The sequence below is a fragment of the Somniosus microcephalus genome, chromosome 18, assembly GCF_052327205.1.
Source record: "Somniosus microcephalus isolate GS21.2 chromosome 18, FLI_Smic_1.0, whole genome shotgun sequence".
In the NCBI taxonomy this organism is placed as follows: domain Eukaryota; kingdom Metazoa; phylum Chordata; class Chondrichthyes; order Squaliformes; family Somniosidae; genus Somniosus; species Somniosus microcephalus.
The window spans coordinates 8,943,575-8,971,001 of NC_141004.1; the positions used below are offsets into that span (position 1 = coordinate 8,943,575).

The window sequence follows — 27,427 nt, forward strand, 5'->3', positions numbered from 1 at the left end:
GGTGAGAGTTAGGACACGGGGCAGTGAGCACAGTGGGTGATGGGTGAACGGGACTGGGTGTGAGTTAGGACACAGGGCAGTGAGCACAGGGGGTGATGGGTGAACGGGACTGGGTGTGAGTTAGGACACGGGGCAGTGAGCTCGGGGTGATGGGTGAACGGGACTGGGTGTGAGTTAGGACACGGGGCAGTGAGCACAGGGGGTGATGGGTGAACGGGACTGGGTGTGAGTTAGGACATGGGGCAGTGAGCACAGGGGGTGATGGGTGAACGGGACTGGGTGTGAGTTAGGACACGGGGCAGTGAGCACATTGGGTGATGGGTGAACGGGACTGGGTGTGAGTTAGGACACGGGGCAGTGAGCTCGGGGTGATGGGTGAACGGGACTGGGTGTGAGTTAGGACACGGGGCAGTGAGCACAGGGGGTGAGGGGTGAACGGGACTGGGTGTGAGTTAGGACACGGGGCAGTGAGCACAGGGGGTGATGGGTGAACGGGACTGGGTGTGAGTTAGGACACGGGGCAGTGAGCACAGGGGGTGATGGGTGAACGGGACTCGGTGTGAGTTAGGACACGGGGCAGTGAGCACAGGGGGGTGATGGGTGAACGGGACTGGGTGTGAGTTAGGACACGGGGCAGTGAGCACAGGGGGTGATGGGTGAACGGGACTCGCTGCGAGTTAGGACATGGGGCAGTGAGCACAGGGGGTGATGGGTGAACGGGACTGGGTGCGAGTTTGGACACAGGGGCAGCAGACTTTACACCTGCAGCAGCCCTTTAACTGCTACAGCCTATCCCGATTTCCCTCCCTCCCAGCAGCAGACGATCCAATCAGGAGCGGGATTCTTGCTGTAATCTCTCCCTGCTTACTCAATGAGGGCCACCCCCCCGCCACCCCCCAATGGAAAATGTAATCAGGTGCCATTGGGATGACATGGATGGAAAGAAGTCCTGTCCATTTTACCAATGACGTCTGGAAACTCCAAGCCTTCGTATGGTAAGAAACATAAACATGGAAACATAGAAGATAGGAGCAGGAGTAGGCCATTCGGCCCCTCGAGCCTGCTCCGCCATTCAATGAGATCATGGCTGATCATCCAAATTCAGTACCCTGTCCCTGCCTTCTCCCCATATCCCTTGATCCCTTTAGCCTTAAGAAATATATCTAACTCCTTCTTGAATATATTTAATGAATTGGCCTCTACTGCCTTCTGTGGTAGAGAATTCCACAGGTTCACCACTCTCTGGGTGAAGAAATTCCTCCTCATCTCAGTCCTAAATGGCTTACCCCTTATCCTTAGACTGTGACCCCTGGTTCTGGACTCCCCGGCCATCAGAAACATCCTTCCTGCATCTAGTCTGTCTAGTCCTGTTAGAATTTTATAAGTTTCAATGAGATCCCAATGAGAAGTTGCCTTTAGAAAGTCTGGGGACGGAGGAAGGAAGGTGTAAGGAGTGTTGCAGAGACACTCTGGCGTAAAAGTGATACTAAAATGTTGTACAATTAATAAATCAATTTAAAACCACACCAAGGCCTGAATTGGAGGAACGCAGAGATCTCGGAGGGTGGTAGGGCTGGGGGAGATTACAGCGATAGGGAGAGGGCGAGACCATGGAGGGATCTGAACACAAGGATGAGAATTTATACAATGCAAGGAGAACATGTGGGTCTGATGGCTACTTGCACATTGGGCTGGGGGTCGCCCGAGGGCTGGTGAGAAGCTCGGACTAACCTTGGTGGTTTTGACTTTGTTTCCGGTGCTACAGCTCCACCCACTCAGGTCCGGCAGAACCTTACACTCCTCGCCCTTCAAACATGGCTCCATGTGGCACCACCACTTCTGAACAACAATGGATGCTGCAAGCAAGAGAAAGCACCACGGTGAGACAGGAGCTGAAGAACACTTCTCGCCCACCTTCACCCCCCCGAGAGATGTCATTCCGCAGCCACGTCAAACCAGCAGATGCAAACTGTTTACAGGCATACAGCGATAGAAAGAGAAAGGGAGAGCTTGCATTTCTACAACACCTTTCACATCCTCACGATGTCCCAAAACGCTTCACAGCCAATGAAGTACTTTTGAAGTGTGGTCTTGTAGGCAAATGCGGCAGCCAATTTGTGCACAGTAAGATCCCACAAACAGCAATGAGATAAATGACATGTTAATCTGTTTTTGATGGTGTTGGTCCTGAGATAAATGTTGGCCAGGGCACTCCCCCTACTCTTCTTCAAATAGCAGCATTGAATCTTCTATGTCCACCTGAGAGGGAAGACCAATCCTTGGTCTCATTCGGAAGACGGCATTGCCGACAGTGCAGTGCCCCCTCAGTACTGGCACTGGGAATGTCGGCCTAGATTATGTGCTCAAGTCTTTTGGAGTGGGACTTGAACCTACAGCCCTTTGACTCGCACCCACGGAGCCATGGCTGACAGAATGGAGAGCTAATTTTCCGATGGGCGACTCGAAAACGTGAAAAGAAGGTGAATTTTGGAACAAAACCAGTCACTCGTAGATCTGAGGACAAAGAATAGTGCAGAGGGGCCCCGAGTGCGATCTCTCCTTCGGGCCCCAAGGATGTTCCCTTAGCCGAGGGTTAGAGCCCATGCCCAGGTTTCAGACCCTCTGCCTCGCTCACACGAAGAGGCAAATACCGCACGAGCAGGATAAATTATTAAGGGCGCACTCGGGTTACAAAGTGAAATGGACAGCTGGGAGAACGCATAGCGCAGCCCAGTCAGATCCGTACAAATCGCACAATCAAATCGCTAACAGAATGTGGACAGGTGCAAAGAATAATCAAAATGCCTAATGGAGCTTTGTCCTTTATCTCAAGGGGTTGGAACACAAAGGGGAGGAGGTGAAGCCTCAGTTGTACAGAGCCTGGGTCGGACCCCCTCTGTAGCACTGTGTTCAGTTCTGGGCCCCGCACCTCTATATTGGCCTTGGAGGGGGGGCAGTGCAGATTCACCAGAATAATACCAGGGGCTCCAATTATGAGGACAGGTTGCATAAACCTGGCTTGTATTCCCTTGAGTTTAGACGGTTGAGGGATGATCTGATCGAGGTGTTTAAAACCTGCTCCGAAAGTCAATAAGACCATGGCTGATCTTCGACCTCAACTCCACTTTCCCGGCCGATCCCCATATCCCTTGATTCCCTTAGAGTCCAAAAATCTATCGATCTCAGCCTTGAATATACTCAACGACTGAGCCTCCACAGCCCTCTGGGGTAGAGAATTCCAAAGATTCAACACCCTCTGAGTGAAGAAATTTCTCCTCATCTCAGTCCTAAATGGCCGACCCCTTATTCTGAGACTGTGACCCCTGGTTCTAGACTCCCTAGTCAGGGGGAAACATCTTCCCTGCATCTACCCTGTCAAGCCCTGTAAGAATTTTGTATGTTTCAATGAGATCACCTCTCATTCTTCTAAACTCTAGAGAATATAGGCCTAGTCTACTCAATCTGTCCTCATTGGACAATCCCCCTCATCCCAGAAATCATTTTTTTTAACTTCATACAAGGTTACTCAAAAAATGGTTAGTGAAATCAGTCATGCCCTATGCCACTATCTTTAAGGAATCATTAGAAACAGGAATAGTGCCCCAAGGACAGTTTAGAAGGAACATAAAAATTGGCCAGACTTTGTTGGAGCGAGGCATCTCGCGTGCCCTGTTAATTAGACTTTGGGGGTGATTTTGCCAATGGGGGCGCATCGGAGGTGGGAATGCTGTTTGTTGGGTTTTAGTCTCGCCTCCATCGACTTGAGGCCAACCCATGTTATTTTCCTTTGATTGACCTTGTTAACCCCGCCCAGCGGGCTCAGCAGGCCAATTAAGGGGAAGCCGATTACAGAGAACCAGAATATTTTTGACAGATGAATTGTCATCGTTTGACAGCTTTGAGAAGCTGTCAACATAGAAACATAGAAACATAGAAGATAGGAGCAGGAGTAAGCCATTCGGCCCCTCGAGCCTGCTCCGCCATTCAATGCGATCATGGCTGATCATCCAAATTCAGTACCCTGTCCCTGCCTTCTCCCCATATCCCTTGATCCCTTTAGCCTTAAGAAATATATCTAACTCCTTCTTGAATATATTTAATGAATTGGCCTCAACTGCCTTCTGTGGTAGAGAATTCCACAGGTTCACCACTCTCTGGGTGAAGAAATTCCTCCTCATCTCAGTCCTAAATGGCCTACCCCTTATCCTTCGACTGTGACCCCTGGCTCTGGACTCCCCCGCCATCGGGAACATCCTTCCTGCATCTAGTCTGTCTAGTCCTGTTAGAATTTTATAAGTTTCAATGAGATCCCCTCTCATTCTTCTAAACTCCAGCGAATATAAGCCCAATCGACCCAATCTCTCCTCATACGTCATACCTGCAAACACTGACAATCTCTGTTGTTTGGTGAGTTCTTGTACTCCAGGCTCACCAAACCTATATCCTGAGCAGAAAGCAGATGGCTGTTACATCTGAGAATGCAGCAGCCATTCTGTCATCTCTGCCGTGGAGATGCCGGAGCCTCCGGATCTCCAACGCTTGAAACCTGCAGGAAGAAACAAAGATAAGGAAACTTTTTCTATCACTTTTCACTCACATACTTACCTCTCCACACTTGCACCCATCACTCACCTCCACAGCGCACTTTTGGACCCCTCTCGCCCCCGCAGACCCACTGCTCGCCTCACTGACCCTGGCGGGATTTCCCGACGTCGGGAAGCCTGCATCTCTGCCGGAAAAATGGGATAATCCTCTTAACTACCTGTTAACAGGCAGTTAAGTGGCTGTAATCCCCTACCCGCCTCCTGGGAAGATGGCACGGAGTCAGGTTGGGGGCGGGATGGTTACCCGCCCCCAGATTCTGCCATTTTCCCGGCAGTCCCGCCTCCCCAGGGCTGGTAAAATCACCCCCCCACTTTGTCTCTTCAGCTCGAAAGATTTTTGCCCTGCAAGTTGCTGGGAGTGTGAGCTGATAACGGCAGGGCGAGGGCCACGGGGCAACTGGGACCTCGGTGAGCGACGGGACCAACAGTCTGGGGGAAAAATTCAGTTGTTTGCGCCTCCCGTTAGCGCCTTAAGAGGGCGCTAATGGGGCACAAAGCAACTAGCACCTGGGCGCGACGATATTTGCGCCGCTCGTTGAATTAACTAGACATTTTGCGGCGGCGCTAAGCACTACCGCCACGATCTCCTGCGCCGGCAGATCGTGACATCAGTCGAGTGCGCAACGCCCCGTTAGCGCCCCGGGCCGGATATTGAGTGGCGCCCCCTGCCTTACCGCCTGCCGCTAGCAACGACAGGTTGAGGGGAGCGTTTTGCAGTCAGGAAGGGACTGGGGGAGCGCTATTTAAAGGTGACCGCTTCCTGCCTTTTTTTATTGGTGACATTTTTGTACCACGCATTCTGAGAGAGAGAGAGAGAGACTTCTGGAGAGATTCAACGCTGTGTGAAGGAGTTTTGAGTACTGAGCAGCACTTTGCAGGTTTATTTTGATTTGCCCTTCCTTGCTTCGCCAGCGCTCTGAGGTAGCGCCTCGCTCCTCGGCCTTTGCGCCTTAAGACAGGTGTGAAGCGCCTGATTTAGCGCTCCAATCACCTCCAGGGGCGATAAAAGCCAAGTTTGCCGTCGGAGGCAATAATTAGCGCCAGGCGCTAAACTTTGTGCACGGCCAATAATGGCGCCCCAAACAGGGCGATACTGAATTTTTCCCCCTCTATCTCCCTAACCAATGAGATTTAAGGATTGAGAAAGAAACAGAGGAAAGACCCGGTCTGGGCCTATATGTGACTCCAGTCCCACACCAACATAGTTGACTCTTAAATGCTCTATGTAGTGGCCCAGCGAGCCACTCAGTATTATCAATATGCTGGCAGTTCAAGAAGAAGGCCACCGTCTTCGCAAGAGTAACTTGAGATGGGCAATAAATGCCAGCCCTGCCACATCCTGAGAATTAATAAATAAAAATGTAGGAAGGCATGGAGTAGGAAGAAAGCTCTTAAAAACTGGCTTTTTAAGAGGCTTTGGAGAGGGTGCAGAGAAGGTTTACTAGAATGGTACCAGGGATGAGGGACCTCAGTTATGTAGAGAGACTGGAGAAGCTGGGGTTGTTCTCCTTGGAGCAGAGAAGGTTAAGAGGAGATTTGATAGAGGTGTTTAAAATCATGAAGGGGTTTTAATAAGAGTAGAGAGGGAGAAACTGTTTCCACTGGCAGGAGGGTCGGTAACCAGAGGACACAGATTGACGATAATTGGCAAAAGAACCAGAGGGAGATGAGGAGAATGTTTTTACGCAGCGAGTTGTGGTGATCTGGAATGGGCTGCCTGAAAGGGCGGTGGAAGCAGATTCAATAGTAACTTTCAAAAGGGTATTGGATAAATACTTGAAGGAGAAAAATTTGCAGGGCTCTGGGGAAAGAACAGGGGGAGTGGGACTAATTGGAGAGAATCTTTCAAAGAGCCGGCACAGGCACGATGGGCCGAATGGCCTCCTTCTGTGCTTTATCATTCTCTGATTCTATGAACCAGAGAAAGTAAAGGGTGAATGGAGCTGCATTGACAGGACCAGGGAGGGAATTTTTCCGGGTGGTCAGCGGGCGTGTTCGGTGGCGGGTCGAGTGGGGAAAACTTTTTTTTACAACGGGTTGGGACCCCGCTGTCAACCCGCCGCCACGTACCTTTCCCAGATGTTGGGTCTGTCAGCGCTGAACAGACCCGACACGCCGCGGCGGGGGAGGCACTTCAGGTCATTACGACCTTGTTAACAGCCCATTAAAAAGTATTTTGAGCTCACCTTTACATTTTACCCGGTCGCCCACGGGGTCCACGCTGCTCGGGGATCACGTCAGGTAAGCAGGTCGGGAGTTGTATGACCATGGAATCATCTCATTACTTGACAGCTGAAAATGTGCTATAAAAGCTCCCATTTCACATCTGTTCACTTTCCAAGCTCAGATGCTGTTGCTTACTGCATTTGGAAGACAGATTGAGCTTAATGCAGGTTGCAAGTGTTTGGAGTAAACTCTCTATCCAGTGTCACCTCATTGGAACAACCTCTCTCACCGCTGACAGATCACCTCTGTCATCTCAAGTTCACCTGCCAGCTATTACTTCAGCATCGGTGCCCTTGAAACTATCTCAGCTTGGTCCCACGATCAGCCCCAATACCAGCATCATCAGGCACACCAGCAATACCAACAACACCAACCTTCTCCGCAATCACCTGATGCTGCACAGGACACAGGGCATCAGCACCCGAGCACCTTGCTGCTCGGGAGGCCAGGGATGGCCTCACCATGGCCAGAATTACTTCACTTGATGCTGTACACCCATATGACTGCCACATGATGCACCAAGTTGGCACCACCCCACACCAACACTATAAAGCATCCCTACAATGCCCAAGCCATTCCTTTCACACTCGTCACCATTGCAGGGAGTACCGTTATGTCTCACCATTCACTGCAACTCACTAAGCCACTTCCAAAGGTGCACACAAATCTGTCCAAGAACGCAAAGTGTTGAAAATAAAGATTTCAATGTTTGACAGCATATTAACAGAAACTTCACATGAACATTGGCTAAAACACTCAAGTGCCTACCCTTGTGTGTTGTTAGTTGGTATGATTGCAGTAGGATGAGGGTGAGTGTGAGGGGTGGCTCGTGAGATGGGGAAGTGATAATGTAGATAGAGAGGGATGGGTGGAGGTGCAAGGTAAGTTGGTGTGAGTAAGGATGTGCAGGAGTAGGGTAGGGAAGGCAGAGTGATGGGGATGTGATGAGAGGCACAGCAGGATGAGGTTGAGTGTGGCTTTGCAGTAACGTTTCATGATCTACTGAGATCATTGAAAGGTTGGCGCCACTGCAGCCTGGTCCTCCTGACCACATCCCTGCTTATGCCCTCCTCTGCAATGTGCAACCAAGCTGTGTTGATCTCCTGGGGAGGTCTCTTCTGCCCATTGGAAGGGAAGAGAACCTCCCTGCATGCTGTGACTCATGTGAGAGGCTGTGTGTAGCCCTGCACCTTTGTGCAGTGCTTGTCAGTGTTTGTAGCCCCTCAATGCTGTAGAACACTGAAAACACAACTGTCAAATTAAAGTTGGCCATGGCCCCTTTAAGGAAACCAGCTGATGACGCATCATCAAATGACGTCATCAGACCCGCTTCCTTCAATTCGCTGGGTGGGCTTAACAAGCCCAATCAGGGGGAAACCATTTTCCGACAGCGGGATAGAGCCGGCAGCGATGCCAGGACCTGCCATTGATGTCGCCCGCCACGGACCCGCCGAGGTTGGTAAAATCCAGCCCAAGGAGTCACGAACAACTCACACAGGGATCCGCACTAGGCCCATCGCTGTGTACAGTGTATAAAAATGGTTTGGAGCTGAGGACAAGCACAAAGATATTTAAGTTTGCAGAAGATGACAAATTGGGGAGAGGTTCAAACAAAAGGCAAACCGAATGCAAAGGGAGGTGGATAGGTTGGGTGGTTGGGCGGGCTAGTGAGTGGCAAATGCCGATTAATATGGAGAAGTGTATGGCAATGAAATTGGGGAGAGGAAATAAACAGAGAACATAAACTAAATAGTACAGGACGCAATACAAGACAGAGAGCGGAGGGTATTGGTGGAGCGCTCACTAAAACCGACAGCACAGTGATTGGTGGAATAATGAAAATTAACGGGATCTTGGATGTATAGGCAAAGTGATAGAGCATGAATCCCAGGAGCTGACAATGAGGCTGTGCAAGGCACTGGTACAGTCCCACCCTGACCCTAATCTTAACCCTAATGCTAACCATACCCCTGACCATAATCCGGACTATAAGCTTGATTTTGACCCCAAACCTGACCCTCCTTTTACTCCCAATACTAACCACAATCTTAACTTAAACCTGACTTTGACCCCAAGTCTGACACTAATCTGATTCTGAGGCTAACCGAACCCTGACTCCAACCCTAACCTTAAGCATGACCAAAATCCCTGAACTCGATCCGAACCCTAACCCAAGCCCTAACCCTGGGATATTGCTAACGTAAAGGGCTTCAGCTTTTCCTGGAATACTCTGTGGCAGCATCATTTGATACATGGAGATATCCGCACAAGAGAATTAACGAGTGTGATGTCAGTGTCAGCTGTGGCTCAGTGGGTCGCTCTCTCGCCTCGGAGTCAGAAGGTCATGGGTTCAAGTCCCACTCCAGAGACCCGAGCACATAAATCCAGGCTGACACTCCCAGTGCAGTACCGAGGGAGTGCTGCACTGTCGGAGGAGCCGTCTTTCGGATGAGACATTAAACCGAGGCCCTGTCTGCTCTCTCAGGTGGATGTAAAAGTTCCCATTATTTCAAAAAAGAGGAGATGGGGAGTTCTCCCCGGTGTCCTGGCCAATATTTATCCCTCAACCAACATAACAAAAACAGATTATCTGGTCATTATCACGTTGCTGTTTGTGGGAGCTTGCTGTGCGAAAATTGGCTGCCGCATTTCCTACATTACAACAGTGACTCCACTTCAAATAGTACTTCATTGGCTGTGAAGCGCTTTGAGATGTCTGGTGGTCGTGAAAGGCGCTATATAAATGCAAGTCTTTATTTTCCTTTATTACTGCAGCTTCACCAAGAAATAATCCGCGCTGGGTTACCAGAAGCTTCTGTGCCGGCCCAGTGCCATTCAGCAGGGTATCGCCGGTGATCTCAGTGAATTATAGACAGTGCTTCGAATGAGGAGTTCAGATAACATCGCGTACACCATGATTGGGAAGCTGAGTCGCTTCACATTGACGAGCACTCAGATACAGTTACCGCAGGGATCAGCGGATTTTATATTTACACAGCAGAGTTCGCAGGGGTGGCAACAGGTCACTGGCAGGATCAAGGGTCACTGGTCTTGTGACAACTACTTTCTGTAAGATTAACAACTGCGACAAAGTTACCATCCACTGATCAATGTTAATCCACTGACTGGTTCCCAGCAAAAGGCACCCTCATCGCCCATTGCTTATTAAAGTCTCTTTTTCAATCATTACCTTCAGGATTTTCACAGAAATCACAGAAACCCCACAGTGCAGATAGAGGCCATTTCGGCCCATCGAGCCTGCACCGACACATATCCCACCCTATCCCCGTAACCCCACATATTTTACGTTCTGATGCTTGGGCCTGCACTCATCCAGTATTGAATCAAAGAATCAGAGAAATTTACAGCACAGAAGGAGGCCATTTGCGCCATTGTGTCCGCGCCGGCCGAAAAAGAGCTATCCGGCCTAATCCCACTTTCCAGCTCTTGGTCCATAGCCCTGTAGGTTACGGCACTTCAAGTTCACATCCAAGTACTTTTTAAATGTGATGAGGGTTTCTGCCTCTATCACTCTTTCAGGCAGTGAGTTCCAGACCCCCACCATCCTCTGGGTGAAAAATGCTCTCCTCAACTCCCCTCTAATCCTTCTATCAATTACTTTAAATCTATGCCCCCCTGGTTATTGACCTCTGCTAAGGGAAATAGGTCCTTCCTACCCACTCTATCTAGGCCCCTCATAACTTTATACACCTCAATCAAGTCTCCCCTCAGCCTCCTCTGTTCCAAAGGAAACAACCCCAGCCTATCCAATCTTTCCTCATAGCTAAAATTCCCCAGCCCAGGCAACATCCTCGTAAATCTCCTCTGTACCCTCTCTGAGTGCAATCACATCTTTCCTGTAATGTGGAGACCAGAACGGTACGCAGTTCAGCGGTTCGGTTTTTGAGCGGGGTCCCTGGAAATCTAACATAGACAGCAAAGCCTCAAAAGCACCGTGAGTGATGTTATTGTGCAAACGCTTCACGCACTCATGGTAGAATCCGCTATTTAATCTATAGGAAGGAAAAGCTTAGAGGCTTAGATTATGAGGACAGCCTGCGTAAAATTGGCTTGTATTCCCTTGAGTTTAGAAGATTGAAGGGGTGATCTGATGGAGGTGTTTAAAATTATAAAAGGATTTAATGGGATATAGAGAAACTATTTCCTCTGGTGGGGGGAGTCCAGAACAAGGGGGGCATAACCTTAAAATTAGAGCCAGGCCGTTCAGGGGTGACGTCAGGAAGCACTTCTTCACACAAAGGGTGGTGGAAACCTGGAACCCTTGTTAAGTAAGGGTATCGAGGGATATGGAGCTAAGGTAGAGTCGAGGCACAGATCAGCCATGATCTAATTAAAAGGCAGAGCAGGCTCGAGGGGCTGAATGGCCGACTCCTGTTCCTAATGTTCCTAAAACAGGTGAGTGCTTTCGGAAATGGATGAAATTGGAATTTGTACGAATGAAATATCGTCAAGTAATTTGTTGAGAGTCAAAATGGTTTAAATCTAACTGCTCACTTTCCATTTATTTCTGTGTCTCGTGAGCTGTGGCTCTTCACTAGTTATGGTTAATTACTGGTTGTTAACTGTTAGCAATTATTTGTTATTAATTATTAATTGTTGGTTATTCATGTTTTCAATGTAATTTTAGCAGCAGCAAAACAGACACCAAAACTCAAACCCTGGCCGCCTGACCCACCTAGTTCTTACTCCCCGGCCTACCATTATCTTGTCCCCTGCCCTGCCCTAGCTTATCCTCTTGACCCCACTGTTATCCTATCCCCTTCTCCTGTGCAGAGCAAAGAAAGGGGAGAATGAGGAGGGAGACCCCAAGCCCTGATTCCCTAATTGATGCACAAGGTTTTTGTTTATTCATTCATGGGATGTGGGCGTCGCTGGCAAGGCCGGCATTTATTGCCCATCCCCTAGTTGCCCTGAGAAGGTGGTGGTGGGCCTTCTTCTTAAACTGTTGTTGGTGGCTTTGTACTGGCTAAGCCACTTCAAAGGGCAGTTAATTGTCGATCACATTGATGTGGGACTGGAGTCACATATAGGCCCAGATCGGGTAAGAATGGCAGGTTTCTCTAGAACTTTGTTACCTCTAGACTCGACTATTCCAACACACTCCTGGCCGGCCTCCCACGTTCTACCCTCCGTAAACTTGAGGTCATCCAAAGCTCTGCTGCCCGTGTCCTAACTCACTCCAAGTCCCGTTCATCCATCACCCCTGTGCTCGCTGACCTACATTGGCTCCCGGTCCAGCAACGCCTCAATTTTAAAATTCTCATCCTTCTTTTCAAATGCCTCCATGGCCTCGCCCCTCCCTATCTATGTAACCTCCTCCAGCCCCACAACCCCCCCGAGATCTCTGCGCTCCTCCAATTCTGCCCTAGTGAACATCCCCGGTTATTATCGTTCCACCATAGGCAGCCGTGCCTCCAGCTGCTTAGGCGCTAAGTCCTGGAATTCCCTCCCTAAACCTCTCCGCCTCTCTCTCCTCCTTTAAGACGCTCCTTAAAAGCGACCTCTGATGTGCCTCAATAAATCCGAGACTCAATGTTAGCGGAACAAAACAAGGCTTTTATTAACTTAGAAGGTAACACACAGTGGAGAGGTGTCTTCCATCCAGAGGTCTGCAGTACTGGATGTGAGGCACGCTGAGCCTGCTTACATAGGGGCCAGGTATGGGCGGAGCCCTACACACAATACAATACAAGGTGAGGAAACGGAACTGAGGTAAGGGAAATGAAACTGAAACTAAACCACAGTCACAGGCACAATCACACAGAGAATACAGATGAGTGATGAATGGCATATTTCATCACATTCACCCCTTCTATAGATTTAGTCTGTTCGGGGGTTTGATAGTCCTCTGTGACCGACGTGGCTGTTGTGGTGCCGCGGGTGTCGGCTGGGTGTCCCCGGTAGCCTCATGGGTCTCTGCCGGGGGCGCCGCCAGGGTTGTTGAAGGGGTAGTTGGTGGGGGTACCGTTGGTCGATGTTCTTCCGGGGGTGATGAAAGAGTAGTGGGTGGGTAAGAGTTGCTGTGATCGTTGTTGCTGCTGTTGTCGTGGTTGTTGTCATTACTGGCTGGGGCGACGTCTTTTATGGACACGGTGTCCTCCCTTCCGTCGGCGTGCCGGACATACGCGTATTGGGGGTTGGCGTGGAGTAGGTGCACTGACTCCACGAGGGGGTCCGTCTTGTGGCCCCTCACATGCCTTCGCACGAATACCGGACCTGGGGTGGAGAGCCATGACGGCATGGATATGCCTGAGGTGGATTTCCGGGGAAAGACAAACATTCGTTCATGAGGCGTGGCATTAGTGGCAGTACACAATAGCGACCGTATCGAATGGAGCACATCTGAGAGGACTTCCTGCCAGCGGGAGATAGGGAGGCCCTTGGTCCTTAGAGCTAGAGTGACTGCTTTCCATACTTTCCCGTTCTCTCGCTCCACTTGACCGTTACCCCGGGGGTTGTAGCTGGTGGTACGGCTCGTGGCGATCCCCCTGGACAGCATGTACTGGCGTAGCTCTTCACTCATGAAGGACGCCCCCCATCCATATGGATGTAGCTCGGCATACCGAACAGGCAGAACAGGCTGTTGAGGCATTTAATGACCGTGGCGCTGGTCATGTCTGGGCAGGGGAAGGCGAATGGGAAACGGGAGTATTCGTCCACAATGTTCAGGAAGTAAACATTGCGGTCGACGGACGGGAGGGGGCCCTTGAAGTCTAAGCTGAGCCGCTCAAAGGGCCGTGTAGCTTTGATTAAGTGGGCTCTATCTGGGCGGTAGAACCGAGGCTTGCACTCAGCGCAAGTGCAGCAGTTCCTGGTCAGAGACCGAACTTCCTCAATCGAGTAGGGTAAGTTATGGGACTTTATGAAGTGGAACAGCCGCGTGACCCCTGGGTGGCAGAGGTCGTTGTGGAGGGTCTGTAGCCGATCCCCGGTGGCGCTGGCACACATCCCTCGTGAGAGGGCGTCGGGGGATTCGTTAAGGGCCCCTGGCCAGTAAATGATGTCATAATCGAAGGTGGAGAGCTCGATCTGCCACCTAAGAATCTTATCATTTTTAATCTTCCCCCTCTGTTTATTATTAAACATAAACGCTACCGACCGCTGGTTGGTAAGTAGGGTGAAGCGTTTGCCGGCTAGGTAGTGGAGCCAGTGGCGCACTGCCTCCACGATGGCTTGGGTCTCCCTTTCCACGGAGGAGTGTCTGATCTCGGGCCCTTGGAGGTTCCTCGAGAAGAAAGCTACGGGCCGCCCCGCCTGGTTGAGGGTGGCCGCCAAGGCAAAGTCAGACGCATCACTTTCCACTTGAAAGGGAGTGTTCTCGTCCACTGCCTGTAGCGTGGCCCGCTCAATATCCCGCTTAATGCTTTTGAAGGCGGCGTGGGCCTCAGCAGAGAGCGGAAAAGAGGATGCTTTCAAGAGGGGGCAGGCTTTGTCGGAGTAGTTGGGGACCCATTGGGAATAATAAGAAAATAACCCCAGGCACCTTTTCAGGGCTTTGGGAGTGTTGGGCAGGGGCTGCTCCCGTAGGGGGCTCAATCGGTCGGGGTCTGGTCCGATTTCCCCATTCTCCACCACGCTGCCTAGTATGCAGAGGCGCGTGGTGTTGTAAACGCACTTGTCCTCGTTGTAAGTGAGGTTGAGTTTTTGTGCGGTTTTCAGGAACCTCTCGAGGTTCGAGTCGTGATCCTGCTGGTTGTGACCGCAGATGGTGACGTTGTCGAGGTAGGGGAAGGTTGCCTGCAAGTGGTGGTCATCGACCATGCGGTCCATCTCCCTCTGGAAGACCGAGACCCCATTCGTCACCCCAAAGGGGACTCTGAGGAATTGGTAGAGGCGTCCGTTCGCCTCGAAGGCGGTGTACGGGCGGTCCTCTGGTCTGATAGGGAGCTGGTGGTACGCTGACTTGAGGTCGATGGTGGAGAACACCCGGTATTGGGCGATTTGGTTCACCATTTCTGATATGCGGGGTAGCGGGTAGGCGTCTAGTTGGGTGTACCTGTTGATCGTTTGGCTATAGTCGATCACCATCCGTTTCTTCTCGCTACCCCTTACCACCACCACTTGGGCGCGCCACGGGCTGTTGCTGCGTTCAATAATGCGCTCCTTCAGGAGCCTGTCTACCTCGGTCGCGATAAACCGCCTGTCCTCCCAGCTGTACCTCCTGCTTTTGGTCGCTATTGGCCGGCAGTTAGGGGTAAGGTTCGCGAATAGCGAAGGCGGCTTTACCTTCAGGGTAGCCAGACCGCACACTGTGAGGGGCGGCTGGGACCCACCGTAATTGAGCGTGATGCTTTGGTGGTGGCACTGGAAATCCAGGCCCAAGATCACGCTCGCACATAGATTCTTCATGATTAGTACTTTAAAATTATCGTATACCGTTCCGTTAACGGACAATTGTACCGTGCAGTAACCCATAATGGTCGATGTCTGGGTTTTATCAGCCATAGAGATGGTACCCCGAGTAGGGACCACCTTTAGGGAGAGTTGTTGTGCTAGTTCAGGGTGGATAAAACTCTCCGTGCTTCCACTGTCAATTAAACATTTAACCCCGCACCCGTTTACCTCGATGTCCACCATTGATTTGGATAGCGGGTGCGGCCTGGTCTGGTCCACTGTGACCGATGCCACTGTAGGGCCCTGATCGAGACAAGATGGCGTCCACGCTGTCTGCTCACAAGATGGCGGACCCCACGAGGTCGGGCAAGATGGCGTCCAAGATGGCCGCTCCCACGGCGCACACGCGGCGGTGGCGGGTTTTCCGGCGGGGTTCCCTCTGCACACCTTCCCGAAGTGCCCCTTCTTACCGCACTTAAAGCAGGTGGTGCCTTTCGCCGGGCACAGGTTTCTGGTGTGCTTCGACTGCCCGCAGAAGTAGCAGTTGGGTCCCCGACGCGTCGCGGCTGTCGTAGGGCTTCTGGGGGGAGAGCGGGGCCCCTACGGTGTCGGGCTGCCGGGTGGGGAAGATGCCTTCCAAGATGGCGGCGCCCTTGGTGCACACGTGGCGGCGTGGGCGGCGCGGGCTGAAGAGTAGGCGTCCGAGTTTCTCTGGGCCACATCCAGGGATCGCGCTGTGTCCACAGCCTGTTTCAGGTCCAATCCCGTTTTTTCCAGCAGTCTCTGCCGGATGTAAGTGGAGCTGAGGCCTGTGATGAAGGCATCACGAACAAGCTCGTCAGTGTACACTGCGGCTTTTACATCTTGGCACTTGCAGTCTTTGCCAAGCATTTTCAGGGTGACTAGGAACTCATCCAGCGATTCCCCAGGTCGCTGTGCGCGAGTAGCGAGCAGATGCCTAGCATACACCTCATTCGTAGGCTGCTGGTAATGCGCCTTTAAGATGTCGCAGGCGGCCGGGTACGTGTCGGCGTCTTGGATGAGGGGGTAAACCCTGTGGCTTACCCAATTCCGCAGGATTCCGAGTTTCATACTTTCAGCGTCCGTAGCGCCTGTGACGGCTGCAGAATTGTCCAGGAAGAATTCCATACACATAAACCAGTGTCCGAAGCGTGCTGATGCGTCCGAAGCATGCTGGTCCAAATCCAAACGTTCGGGTTTCAAGAGTTGATCCATTGTGTTGAAAAGTAAGTTAATAAAATTGATGTGTCTCAATAAATCCGAGACTCAATGTTAGCGGAACAAAACAAGGCTTTTATTAACTTAGAAGGTAACACACAGTGGAGAGGTGTCTTCCATCCAGAGGTCTGCAGTACTGGATGTGAGGTACGCTGAGCCTGCTTACATAGGGGCCAGGTATGGGCGGAGCCCTACACACAATACAATACAAGGTGAGGAAACGGAACTGAGGTAAGGGAAATGAAACTGAAACTAAACCACAGTCACAGGCACAATCACACAGAGAATACAGATGGGTGATGAATGGCATATTTCATCACAACCTCTTTGACCAAACTTTTGGTCACCTGCCCTAATCTCTCCTTATGTGGCTCAGTGTCAAATTTTGTTTGATAATCGCTCCTGTGAAGCGCCTTGGGACATTTTACTATGTTAAAGGCGCTATATAAATACAAGTTGTTGTTTCCTTCCCTAAAGGGCACGTGTCAACCAGTTGGGTTTTTACGACAATCCGATAGCTTCACGGTCACGTTTACTGGTACCAGATTTTTAAACCGAATTCAAAATCTCATACTGCCGTAGTGGGATTTGAACTCACGTTCTCTGGATTACTCGTCCACTAACATAACCGCTACATTTCCTTTCAGTGTCAGCCTGCCCCTTCCTCCTCTGTGGGGTGTGCAGCGATGCTCACCAGGGCACGTCAGGTTCAAGGTTCAACAAGGAGCATTAGCCTTCACCTGGGCCTTCACCTGGGCCTTCACCTGGGCCTTCACCTGGGCTTCACCTGGGCATTCACCTGGGCCTTCACCTGGGCCTTCACCTGGGCTTTCACCTGGCCTTCACCTGGGCCTGCACCTGGGCCTGCACCTGGGCCTGAACCAGGGCCTTCACCTGGGCCTTCACCTGGCCTTCACCTGGGCCTTCACCTGGGCCTTCCCCTGGGCCTTCGCCTGGGCCTGCACCTGGGCCTCACCTGGCCTTCACCTGGGCCTGCACCTGGGCCTTCACCTGGGCCTGCACCTGGGCCTTCACCTGGGCCTTCCCCTGGGCCTTCACCTGGGCCTGCACCTGGGCCTCACCTGGCCTTCACCTGGGCCTGCACCTGGGCCTTCACCTGGCCTTCACCTGGGCCTTCACCTGGGCCTGCACCTGGGCCTTCACCTGGGCCTTCACCTGTGCCTTCACCTGGGCTTCACCTGGGCCTGCACCTGGGCCTTCACCTGGACCTGCACCTGGGCCTTCACCTGGGCCTTCACCTGGACCTTCACCTGCAGACAGCTATAACTCTTGCTGATACCCATGCAGGAAATATATAAGGTGCACCCTTAGCCCCGCTACACAATGCCCCCCTCTCCCTCCCCTTCCTCCCAACCAAATGTAGATAAGGTGGCAACAAGTCACAGTAAATAATGTTCTGTCTTCAGCTCTGGAAAAGTGAAGGCTGAGGGGTGACCTGATAGAGGCCTTTAAAATTATGAAAGTGCTCAATAGAGTAGATGTTTCCACTTGTGGGGGAGTCCTGAACTAGAGGCCATACATATAAGAGAGTCACTAATAAATCCAATGGGGAATTCAGGAAAAACCTCTTTACCCAGAGAGTGGTGAGAATGTGGAACTCGCTACCACAGGGAGTGGTCGAGGCGAATAGCACAGATACATTTAAGGGGAAGCTGGATAAACACATGAGGGAGAAGGGAATAGAATGATGCCAGGGATGAGGAACTTCAGTTAGGTGGAGAGACTGGAGAGGTTGGGATTATTCCCCTTAGAGCAGAGAAGGTTAAGGAGAGATTTAATAAAGGTGTTCAAAATCATGAGGATGTTTTGATAGAATAAATAAGGAGAAAGTGTTTCCAGTGGCAGGAGGGTCGGTAACCAGAGGACACAGATTGAAGATCATTGGCAAAAGAACCAGAGGGGAGGTGAGGAAAATGTTTTTACGCTGTGAGTTGTTGTAATCTGGAATGCGCTGCCTGAAAGGGCGGTGGAAGCAGATTCAATAATAACTTTCAAAAGGGAATTGTAAATACAGGTAGACTATCCTTTATCCGAAAACCTCGGGACCAGCCGAGTTTCGGATAAAGGAGAATTTCGGATTTCGGAAGGTGGGTCGGCGGGGGTCCGCGGGGGGGTCGGCGGGGGGTCGTGCGCACGACTTACACTGACGCTCAGCGTAAGTCAGTCGGGGCCGGCGGGGTACGCGGGGGGGTCGGCGGTTGTCGGGGCTGGCGGGGTCGGCGGTTGTCGGGGCCGGCGGGGTCCGCGGGGGGGTCGGCGGTTGTCGGGGCTGGCGGGGTCGGCGGTTGTCGGGGCCGGCGGGGTCCGCGGGGGGGTCGGCGGTTGTTGGGGCTGGCGGGATCGGCAGTTGTCGGGATTGGCGGGGTCGGCGGTTGTCGGGGCTGGCGGGGTCGGCGGTTGTCGGGGCCGGCGGGGTCCGCGGGGGGGTCGGCGGTTGTCGGGGCTGGCGGGGTCGGCGGTTGTCGGGGCTGGCGGGGTCGGCGGTTGTCGGGGCCGGCGGGGTCCGCGGGGGGGTCGGCGGGGGGTCGTGCGCACGACTTACCCTTTATCCGAACTTCCGCAACCGGAACCCTCTAAAAACCGAAGGTTTTTTCGTTCAGCGTAAGTCGTACGCACGACTTACGCTGAACGAAAAAACCTTCGGTTTTTAGAGGGTTTCGGTTTTCGGAAGTCCGGATAAAGGGTAGTCTACCTGTACTTCAAGGGCAATGGGGAAAGAGCAAGGGCGAGTGGGACTAATTGGAGAGCTCTTTCAAAGAGGCTGCACAGGCATGTTGGGCCGAATGGCCTCCTTCTGTGCTGTATGATTCGATGATTCTATGGTATGGTGAGATGAAGACTGGCGCACCATGGCTGCAGTGTGTACCATCTACAAAATGCACTGCAGCAACTCGCCAAGGCTTCTTCGGCAGCACCTCCCAAACCCACGACCTCTTCCACCTAGAAGGACAAGGGCAGCAGGCGCATGGGAACACCACCACCTCCAAGTTCCCCTCCAAGTCACACACCAACCTGACTTGGAAATATATCGCCGTTCCTTCATCGTCGCTGGGTCAAAATCCTGGAACTCCCTCCCTAACAGCACTGTGGGGGCACCTTCACCACAAGGACTGCAGCGGTTCAAGGCGGCGGCTCACCACCACCTTCTCGAGGGGAAATTGGGGATGGGCAATAAATGCTGGCCTTGCCAGCGACGCCCACATCCCATAAATCGAATAAAAGAAATATGGCCTCCTTCTCTGCTGTAAGATTCGATGATTCTATCATATGGTGAGATGAAGAGGACAGGAGGAAGCTCATGTGGAGCATATACACCGGCACAGGCCAGTCCCGTTGAATGGCCTGTTTCTGCGCTGTAAAAGTCTGTATAATTCTGTATCTGCCCATGACTGAAGAAGCCTCACGTGCAATTCTTTTGATTGAGGAGGAAAGTCCTACCGTCAACGCAGGAGGGGGCCGCCCGTGTTGTCCCAGCGACTTGGCCAGGGAAGCAGGAGCATTTCACGGTCTGGGAGCGTTCCTCGATCTTGTTCTTGTTGCAGCATCGATGGGCGGCGATCACCTCGCACGTTCCGGCTTTAACATGAACCACTGCGAAATGGAAAACACAAAGAGGGGTGAGGAGCAAACCCCCTTCGGCACTTTCCCCCGTATCTGAATCGTGCGCACTGTACACCTCAGAATGCCGCACGCCTGACTGAGTTCTGGGATCCCGCCCAATTAGAATCTATCATCTTAGCCGTGGCTCAGTGGGTGGCGCACTCTCGCCTCCGGGGCAGAGGGACGTGGGTTCAAGTCCCCACTTCAGAGACTTCAGCACATAATCTAGGATGACACTCTAGTGCAGTACTGAGGGAGTGCTGCAATGTCGGAGGGGCAGTGCTGAGGGAGCGCTGCAATGTCGGAGGGGCAGTACTGAGGGAGCGCTGCAATGTCGGAGGGGCAGTACTGAGGGAGCACTGCAATGTCGGGGGAGCAGTACTGAAGGAGCGCTGCACTGTCGGAGGGGCAGTACTGAGGGAGCGCTGCACTGTCGGAGGGGCAGTACTGAGGGAGCGCCGCACTGTCGGAGGGGCAGTACTGAGGGAGCGCAGCAATGTCGGAGGGGCAGTACTGAGGGAGCGCTGCACTGTCAGAGGGACAGTACTGAGGGAGCGCTGCACTGTCAGAGGGGCAGTACTGAGGGAGCACTGCACTCTTGGAGGGACAGTACTGAGGGAGCGCCGCACTGTCGGAGGGGCAGTACTGAGGGAGCGCTGCACTGTCGACTGGGGCAGTACTGAGGGAGCACCGCACTGTCAGAGGGGCAATACTGAGGGAGTGCTGCACTGTTGACTGGGGCAGTACTGAGGGAGCACCGCACTGTTGGAGGGGCAGTACTGAGGGAGCGCCGCACTGTCGAAGGAGCCGCCTTTAAGATGAGACGTTAAACCGAGACCCCGCATGCTCTCTAAGGTAGATGTAAAAGATCCCACAGGAACTATTTCAAGAACAGCAGGGGAGTTCTCCCCGATGTCCTGAACAATATATTATCCAACATCACTAGAAACCAGATGATCTGGTCATTTATCTCATTGCTGCTTGTGGGAGCTTGCTGTGCACAAATTGGCTGCTGCCTTTCCTACATCACAACAGTGACTACACTTCAAAAAAAAAGTACTTCATTGGTTGTAAAGCGCTTTGGGACATCCTGAGGTCGTGATAGGCGCTGTAGAAATGTAAGTCTTCTTTTCTTTGGAAGATACATTTACCTCTTTATAGTTGACCAGTGATGGACTGGTTAACATTCCTGCACCCAATGGATCGGTTGGATTTTCCACAGGTGGCTGGGCTCTGAAACAGACCGACTATCTTCCTGAATCCTGGCTGTAAATTCTGTCCCAATTCCGCCCAATCTGCTTCTTGCACGTTTATGCCCCTTTTTCTGACCCTCTCCAACTCTTTGATGTTAAAAGAAAGAAATTGCATTTATATAGCACCTTTCTCATTGTTAGGACACCCCAAATCGTCTTCTGGTCAATGGCAAACATTTGCAGTGTAGTCACTGTTGTAATGCAGGAAATACAGCAGCCAAGTTGGGCACAGAAAGATCCCACAAAGCACTGTGATAATGGCCAGATAATCTGCTGTTAGTGATGCTGATTCAGTTATAAATATTGGCCCAGGACTCTAGGGAGAACTCCCCTGCTCTTCTTTGAATAGTGCCCTGGGATCTTTTACGTCCACGTGAGAGGGCAGATGGGGCCTCGGTTTAACATCTCATCCGAAAGAAGGCACCTCCGACAGTGCAGCGCTCCCTCAGCACTGCCCCTCCGACAGCGCAGCGCTCCCTCAGTACTGCCCCTCCGACAGTGCAGCTCCCCTCAGTACTGCCCCTCCAACAGTGCTGCGCTCCCTCAGTACTGCCCCTCCGACAGTGAAGCGCTCCCTCAGTACTGCCCCTCCGACAGTGCAGCACTCCCTCAGTACTGCCCCTCCGACAGTGCGGCGCTCCCTCGGTACTGCCCCTCCGACAGTGCAGCACTCCCTCAGTACTGCCTCTCCGACAGCGCAGCATTCTCTCAGTACTGCCCCTCCGACAGTGCAGTGCTCCCTCAGTACTGCCCCTCCAACAGTGCTGCGCTCCCTCAGTACTGCCCCTCCGACAGTGCAGCGCTCCCTCAGTACTGCCCCTCCGACAGTGCAGCACTCCCTCAGTACTGCCCCTCCGACAGTGCGGCGCTCCCTCGGTACTGCCCCTCCGACAGTGCAGCACTCCCTCAGTACTGCCTCTCCGACAGCGCAGCATTCTCTCAGTACTGCCCCTGCGACAGTGCTGCGCTCCCTCAGTACTGCCCCTCCGACAGTGCAGCGCTCCCTCAGTACTGCCCCTCCAACAGTGCTGCGCTCCCTCAGTACTGCCCCTCCAACAGAAAAGCGCTCCCTCAGTACTGCCCCTCCGACAGTGCAGCGCTCCCTCAGTACTGCCCCTCCGACAGTGCAGCTCCGCTCAGTACTGCCCCTCCAACAGTGCTGCGCTCCCTCAGTACTGCCCCTCCGACAGTGAAGCGCTCCCTCAGTACTGCCCCTCCGACAGTGCAGCGCTCCCTCAGTACTGCCCCTCCGACAGTGCAGCACTCCCTCAGTACTGCCCCTCCGACAGTGCGGCGCTCCCTCGGTACTGCCCCTCCGACAGTGCAGCACTCCCTCAGTACTCCCCCTCCGACAGCGCAGCATTCTCTCAGTACTGCCCCTGCGACAGTGCTGCGCTCCCTCAGTACTGCCCCTCCGACAGTGCAGCGCTCCCTCAGTACTGCCCCTCCAACAGAAAAGCGCTCCCTCAGTACTGCCCCTCCGACAGTGCAGCACTCCCTCAGTAGTGCCCCTGCGACAGTGCTGCGCTCCCTCAGTACTGCCCCCCGACAGTGCCGTGCTCCCTCAGTACTGCCCCTCCGACAGTGTAGTGCTCCCTCAGTACTGCCGCTCCGACAGTGCAGCGCTCCCTCAGTACTGCCCCTCCGACAGTGCAGCGCTCCCTCAGTACTGCCCCTCCGACAGTGCAGGTCTCCCTCAGTACTGTCCCTCCGACAGTGCAGCGCTCCCTCAGTACTGCCCCTCCGACACTGCGGTGCTCCCTCAGTACTGCCCCTCTGACAGTGCAGCGCTCCCTCAGTACTGTCCCTCCGACAGTGCGGTGCTCCCTCAGTACTGCCCCTCCAACAGTGCAGCGCTCCCTCAGTACTGTCCCTCCGACAGTGCGGTGCTCCCTCAGTACTGCCCCTCCAACACTGCGGCGCTCCCTCAGTACTGCCCCTCCGACACTGCGGCACTCCCTCAGTACTGTCCCTCCGACACTCCCTTAGTACTGCCCCTCCGACAGTGCGGTGCTCCCTCAGTACTGTCCCTCCGACACTGCGGCGCTCCCTCAGTACTGCCCCTCCGACAGTGCAGCGCTCCCTCAGTACTGCCCCTCCGACACTGCAGCGCTCCCTCAGTACTGCCCCTCCAACAGTGCGGCACTCCCTCAGTACTGTCCCTCCGACAGTGCGGTGCTCCCTCAGTACTGCCCCTCCGACAGTGCAGCGCTCCCTCAGTACTGCCCCTCCGACAGCGCAGCACGCTCTCAGTACTGCCCCTCCGACAGTGCGGTGCTCCCTCAGTACTGTCCCTCCGACAGTGCAACACTCCCTCAGTACTGCACTGGGCGAGACCTTCTTGCCCACAATTCGGACCGTGTGAGTCAAACACGAGCTAACTGCAGACATTTTTTCTGAGTTGCTTCCAGACTGTGTTTATTGACTATTCTCCACTCATCGTAAAAATGATGCATTCTTTCAAGTTTGGTGACTGATGGGACTATGATAAATCTGGAACGACTCCCCACAGACCTGCACTATTTCATTACTCGTTTTCTAAATGAAGGTGATGCAATCTCAATCTTTTCATCACAATAAAAATCATCATTGCAATAGTGATTAGGAAGATGAAGCTTAAATTGTTTGTTGCTTTAACCCTGATTAGTAATTTTTATTTTCATTTAATGCGTCTCTGTGCTGGGTATTCATCAACAGACTCCGAGTGTGTCACATATTCACGCCAACCAGCACCAGAGCAGTTAGTGCGGCAGCGCTTGTACACAGTGCTCCCGTAACTTGTCGTGAGGTGGTGGGGATTTGCTGGGTGTGACTTTCCTTTGGGCTAATTTTGGTTGGGGGCAATTTCTCTTATTCCTTTTTGAAAAAGAAAATGAAGGCATTGACTCACGGCTGGTGCCAACCAACCAATCAGGTGGTACCACTGCAATAAGAGTGAGTGGAAATGCCAATGAAATGTCGCAAGAGAGTGAGCGAGACACACACACAGAGACTTAGAGAGAGACAGAGATGGAGACAGATACATAGAGAGACACATACACACAGACACAGAAAGACAGGCAGACAGAGAAAGAGAAACAGCGAGAGAGAGAGACACACATACAGACAGAGACTCGGAGAGACAGACAGAGAAAGAGACAGATAAATAGACAGACAGTGTAAGACAGAGACAGAGATAGAGACATAGAGAGAAACACATACACAGACAGATAGAGAGAGAGACAGAGACACAGAGAGAGAGAGAGATAAGAAAGAGACTAACAGAGAGACAGGAGAGAGAAAGAGATAAACAAAGAAAGGCACAGAGAGATAGACTGATAAACGGAGAGACAGATAGATAAACAGACGGACATTGGCCGGAATTTTGCCTGCCTGGGTGGGTCCGGTGTGGCCAGTGTCCATGGTGGGTCGCGAACCCACTGCTGGTTCCATCCCGCTGCTGAAAATTATTTTCCCCTAATAGGGCCGATTAAACCCGCCCTGCGCGTTACCCGGCCGATTAAATGGTGCGGGTCTGGTGACGTCATCGATGACGTGTTTTCAGCCGGAGTCTTTAAAGGGGCCACGGTCACATTGGATTTGAATGTCAATGTAACATAGTGCTATCAGTGCACTGCAGCATTGGAGTGCTGCAAACACTAACAATCACTGCACAGAGGCAGAGGGCTGCACCCAGGTTCTCCAATGACTCCCTCCACATGCTTATGGAGGGAGTCACAGCACGCAGGGAGGTTGTCTTCAAGGGTAGCCACTTGGGTGTTTTATCCAATGTTTATGTAAAGTTTACATTAATGTGCTGTCAAACATTAAAATCTTTATTTTCAACACCTTCCGGTCTTGGACAGATGTGTGTGCATCTTTGGAAGTGTCTTAGTGAGTTGCAGTGAATGGTGAGACATAACAGTACCCCCCCGCAATGGTAATGAGTGTGAAAGGAATGGCTTGGGCATTGTAGGGATGTTTATGGTGCTGGTGTGGGGTGGTGCCAACCTGGCGCATCATGTGGCAGCCAGGGTGCACAGCGTCAAGTGAAGTAAATCTGGCCATGGTGAGGCCATCGCTGGCCTCCCGGGCAGCAATGTGCTCGGGTGCTGATGCCCTGTGTCCTGTGCAGCATCAGATAATTGCGGAGAAGGTTGGTGCTGCTGGTGTGCGTGGTGCTGCTGGTGTTGGGGCTGATCATGGTCAGATTCTGAGGACCAAAGTGAGAGAGTATAAACGGCACCCATGATGATGGAAATAGATGGTAGGTGAAGTAGATATGACAGAAGCGATTTGTCAATGATGAGAGAGGTTCTTCCAAAGAGGTGACACTGGATAGAGACTTTGCTGGAAAGACTTGCAGCCTACAGAATCTGTGCTGGGAATGCAGTGAGCAACAGCTTCTGCCTGGAGAAAGTGATCATCTGTTAGGTGGGAGCTTTTACTGTACATTTGATGTTGTCAACTAAACAGCTGGAACAATGGCCACTGACCTCCTACCTCAGGTTGACAGGCGTGGTTCCCGTGGCCATGCAGTTAAATTTAAAAGGTAAGGTTAAAACCACTCTTAAGGGTCTGACAACTAGCTACTAATAATTTAAATTGGGTCGTCCACCTCTGCCGGTCGGGTCGGGTCCATGCTGACAGATGCGCCTGGGGGGGGGGGGGAAGGCACAGGGGAGTGGGATGATAGCGGGTTCCTGACTCACCCCCAAAAATAACAACTTTCCCACCTGACCCGCTTCCGATCGTGCCCGCTACCACCCTGGAAAATTCCGGCCAATGTGTTCCACTCCATTAAGGGGGTTGCTGCAGGTCTATCACCACTGCCACACTGCAAACACCTCAAGGAACACCAGCAAAGCAGGCACTGCAGGTGGGCCTTGGGCCTCAAAGGATCCCCTCCCCTCCCCCACAACCCCCTTCATCCTCCCCCTGCCCCCCCGACACAACTAATTTTCAGCCGTGGCTCAGTGGTCAGCACTCTCTCTCGCCTTTGAGTCAGAAGGTTGTGGGTTTAAGTCCCACTCCAGAGACTTGAACATAAAAATCTAGGCTGACGCTCCCAGTGCAGTGCTGAGGGTGTGCTGCACTGTCGGAGGTGCCATCTTTTGGATGAGATGTTAAACCGAGGCCCCATCTGCCCTCTCAGGTGGACGTAAAAGATCCCACGGCACTATTTTGAAGAAGAGCAGGGGGAGTTCTCCCCGGTGTCCTGGGGCCAATATTTATCCCTCAACCAACATCACTAAAACAGATTATCTGGTCATTATCACATTGCTCTTTGTGGGAGCTTGCTGTGCGCAAATTGGCTGCCGCGTTTCCCACATTACAACAGTGACTGCACTTCAAAAAGTACTTCATTGGCTGTAAAGTGCTTTTAGACATCGTGAAAGGCGCTATAGAAATGCAAGAGTTTAGTTTTTCTTTTATATACACAGAAGCAAGGAGGCTTCATAAGCGATGGGGATGGTACTTGGGATGCTGAACTCTGACCCTTTGAGCATGCATTATTTAACCCCAGTTGTCAAGGCAACAACAGCTTGTATTTATATACATAATAAAATGTCGCAAAGCGCTTCACAGGAGCGATTATCAAACAAAATTTGACACTGAGCCACATAAGGAGATATTAGGACAGAAGACCAAAAGCTGGGTCAAAGAGGTCGGTTTTAAGGAGCAAAAAGGAGGAGAGGGAGGCGGAGAGGTTTAGGGAGGGAATTCCAGAGCTTAGGGCCTGAAGGCACGGCCGCCAATGGTGGAGCGATTAAAATCTGAGATGCTCAAGAGGCCAGAATTGGAGGAGCGCAGAGATCTCGGAGGGTTGTGGGGCTGGTGGAGGTTACAGAGATAGGGAGGGAGCGAGGCCATGGAGGGATTTGAAAACAAGGATGAGAATCTTAAAATCGAGGCATTGCCGGACCAGGTGCCAATGTTGGTCAACGAGCACGGTAGGGGGGCAGGGGTGAAGGGTGAACGGGACTTGGTGCGAGTTGGGACAAGGGTGGCAGAGTTTTGGATGAGATCAGGTTTGCGGAGGGTGGAAGGTGCGAGGCCGGCCAGGAGTGCGTTGGAATCGTCGAGCCTGGAGGTAACAAACGAGGGTTTCAGCACACAGGTGAGCTGGGACAGGGGCAGGGGGCAGGC

At 52.4% G+C, this 27,427-nt stretch overlaps 1 protein-coding gene across 1 annotated transcript in view; it reads right to left on the reverse strand.

Moving 5' to 3' along the window:
• The window catches only part of tafa3b (TAFA chemokine like family member 3b), a 55,221-nt gene that overhangs the window by 11,545 nt on the left and 16,249 nt on the right, over positions 1-27,427 (reverse strand). Inside the window, exons 2-3 of the mRNA XM_086011739.1 lie at positions 19,884-20,036; positions 1,732-1,856 (exon numbers count right to left, since the gene is read on the reverse strand). Of these exons, the coding sequence (XP_085867865.1) occupies positions 1,732-1,856; positions 19,884-20,036 (278 nt within the window). The remainder of the gene's footprint in view (positions 1-1,731; positions 1,857-19,883; positions 20,037-27,427) is intronic.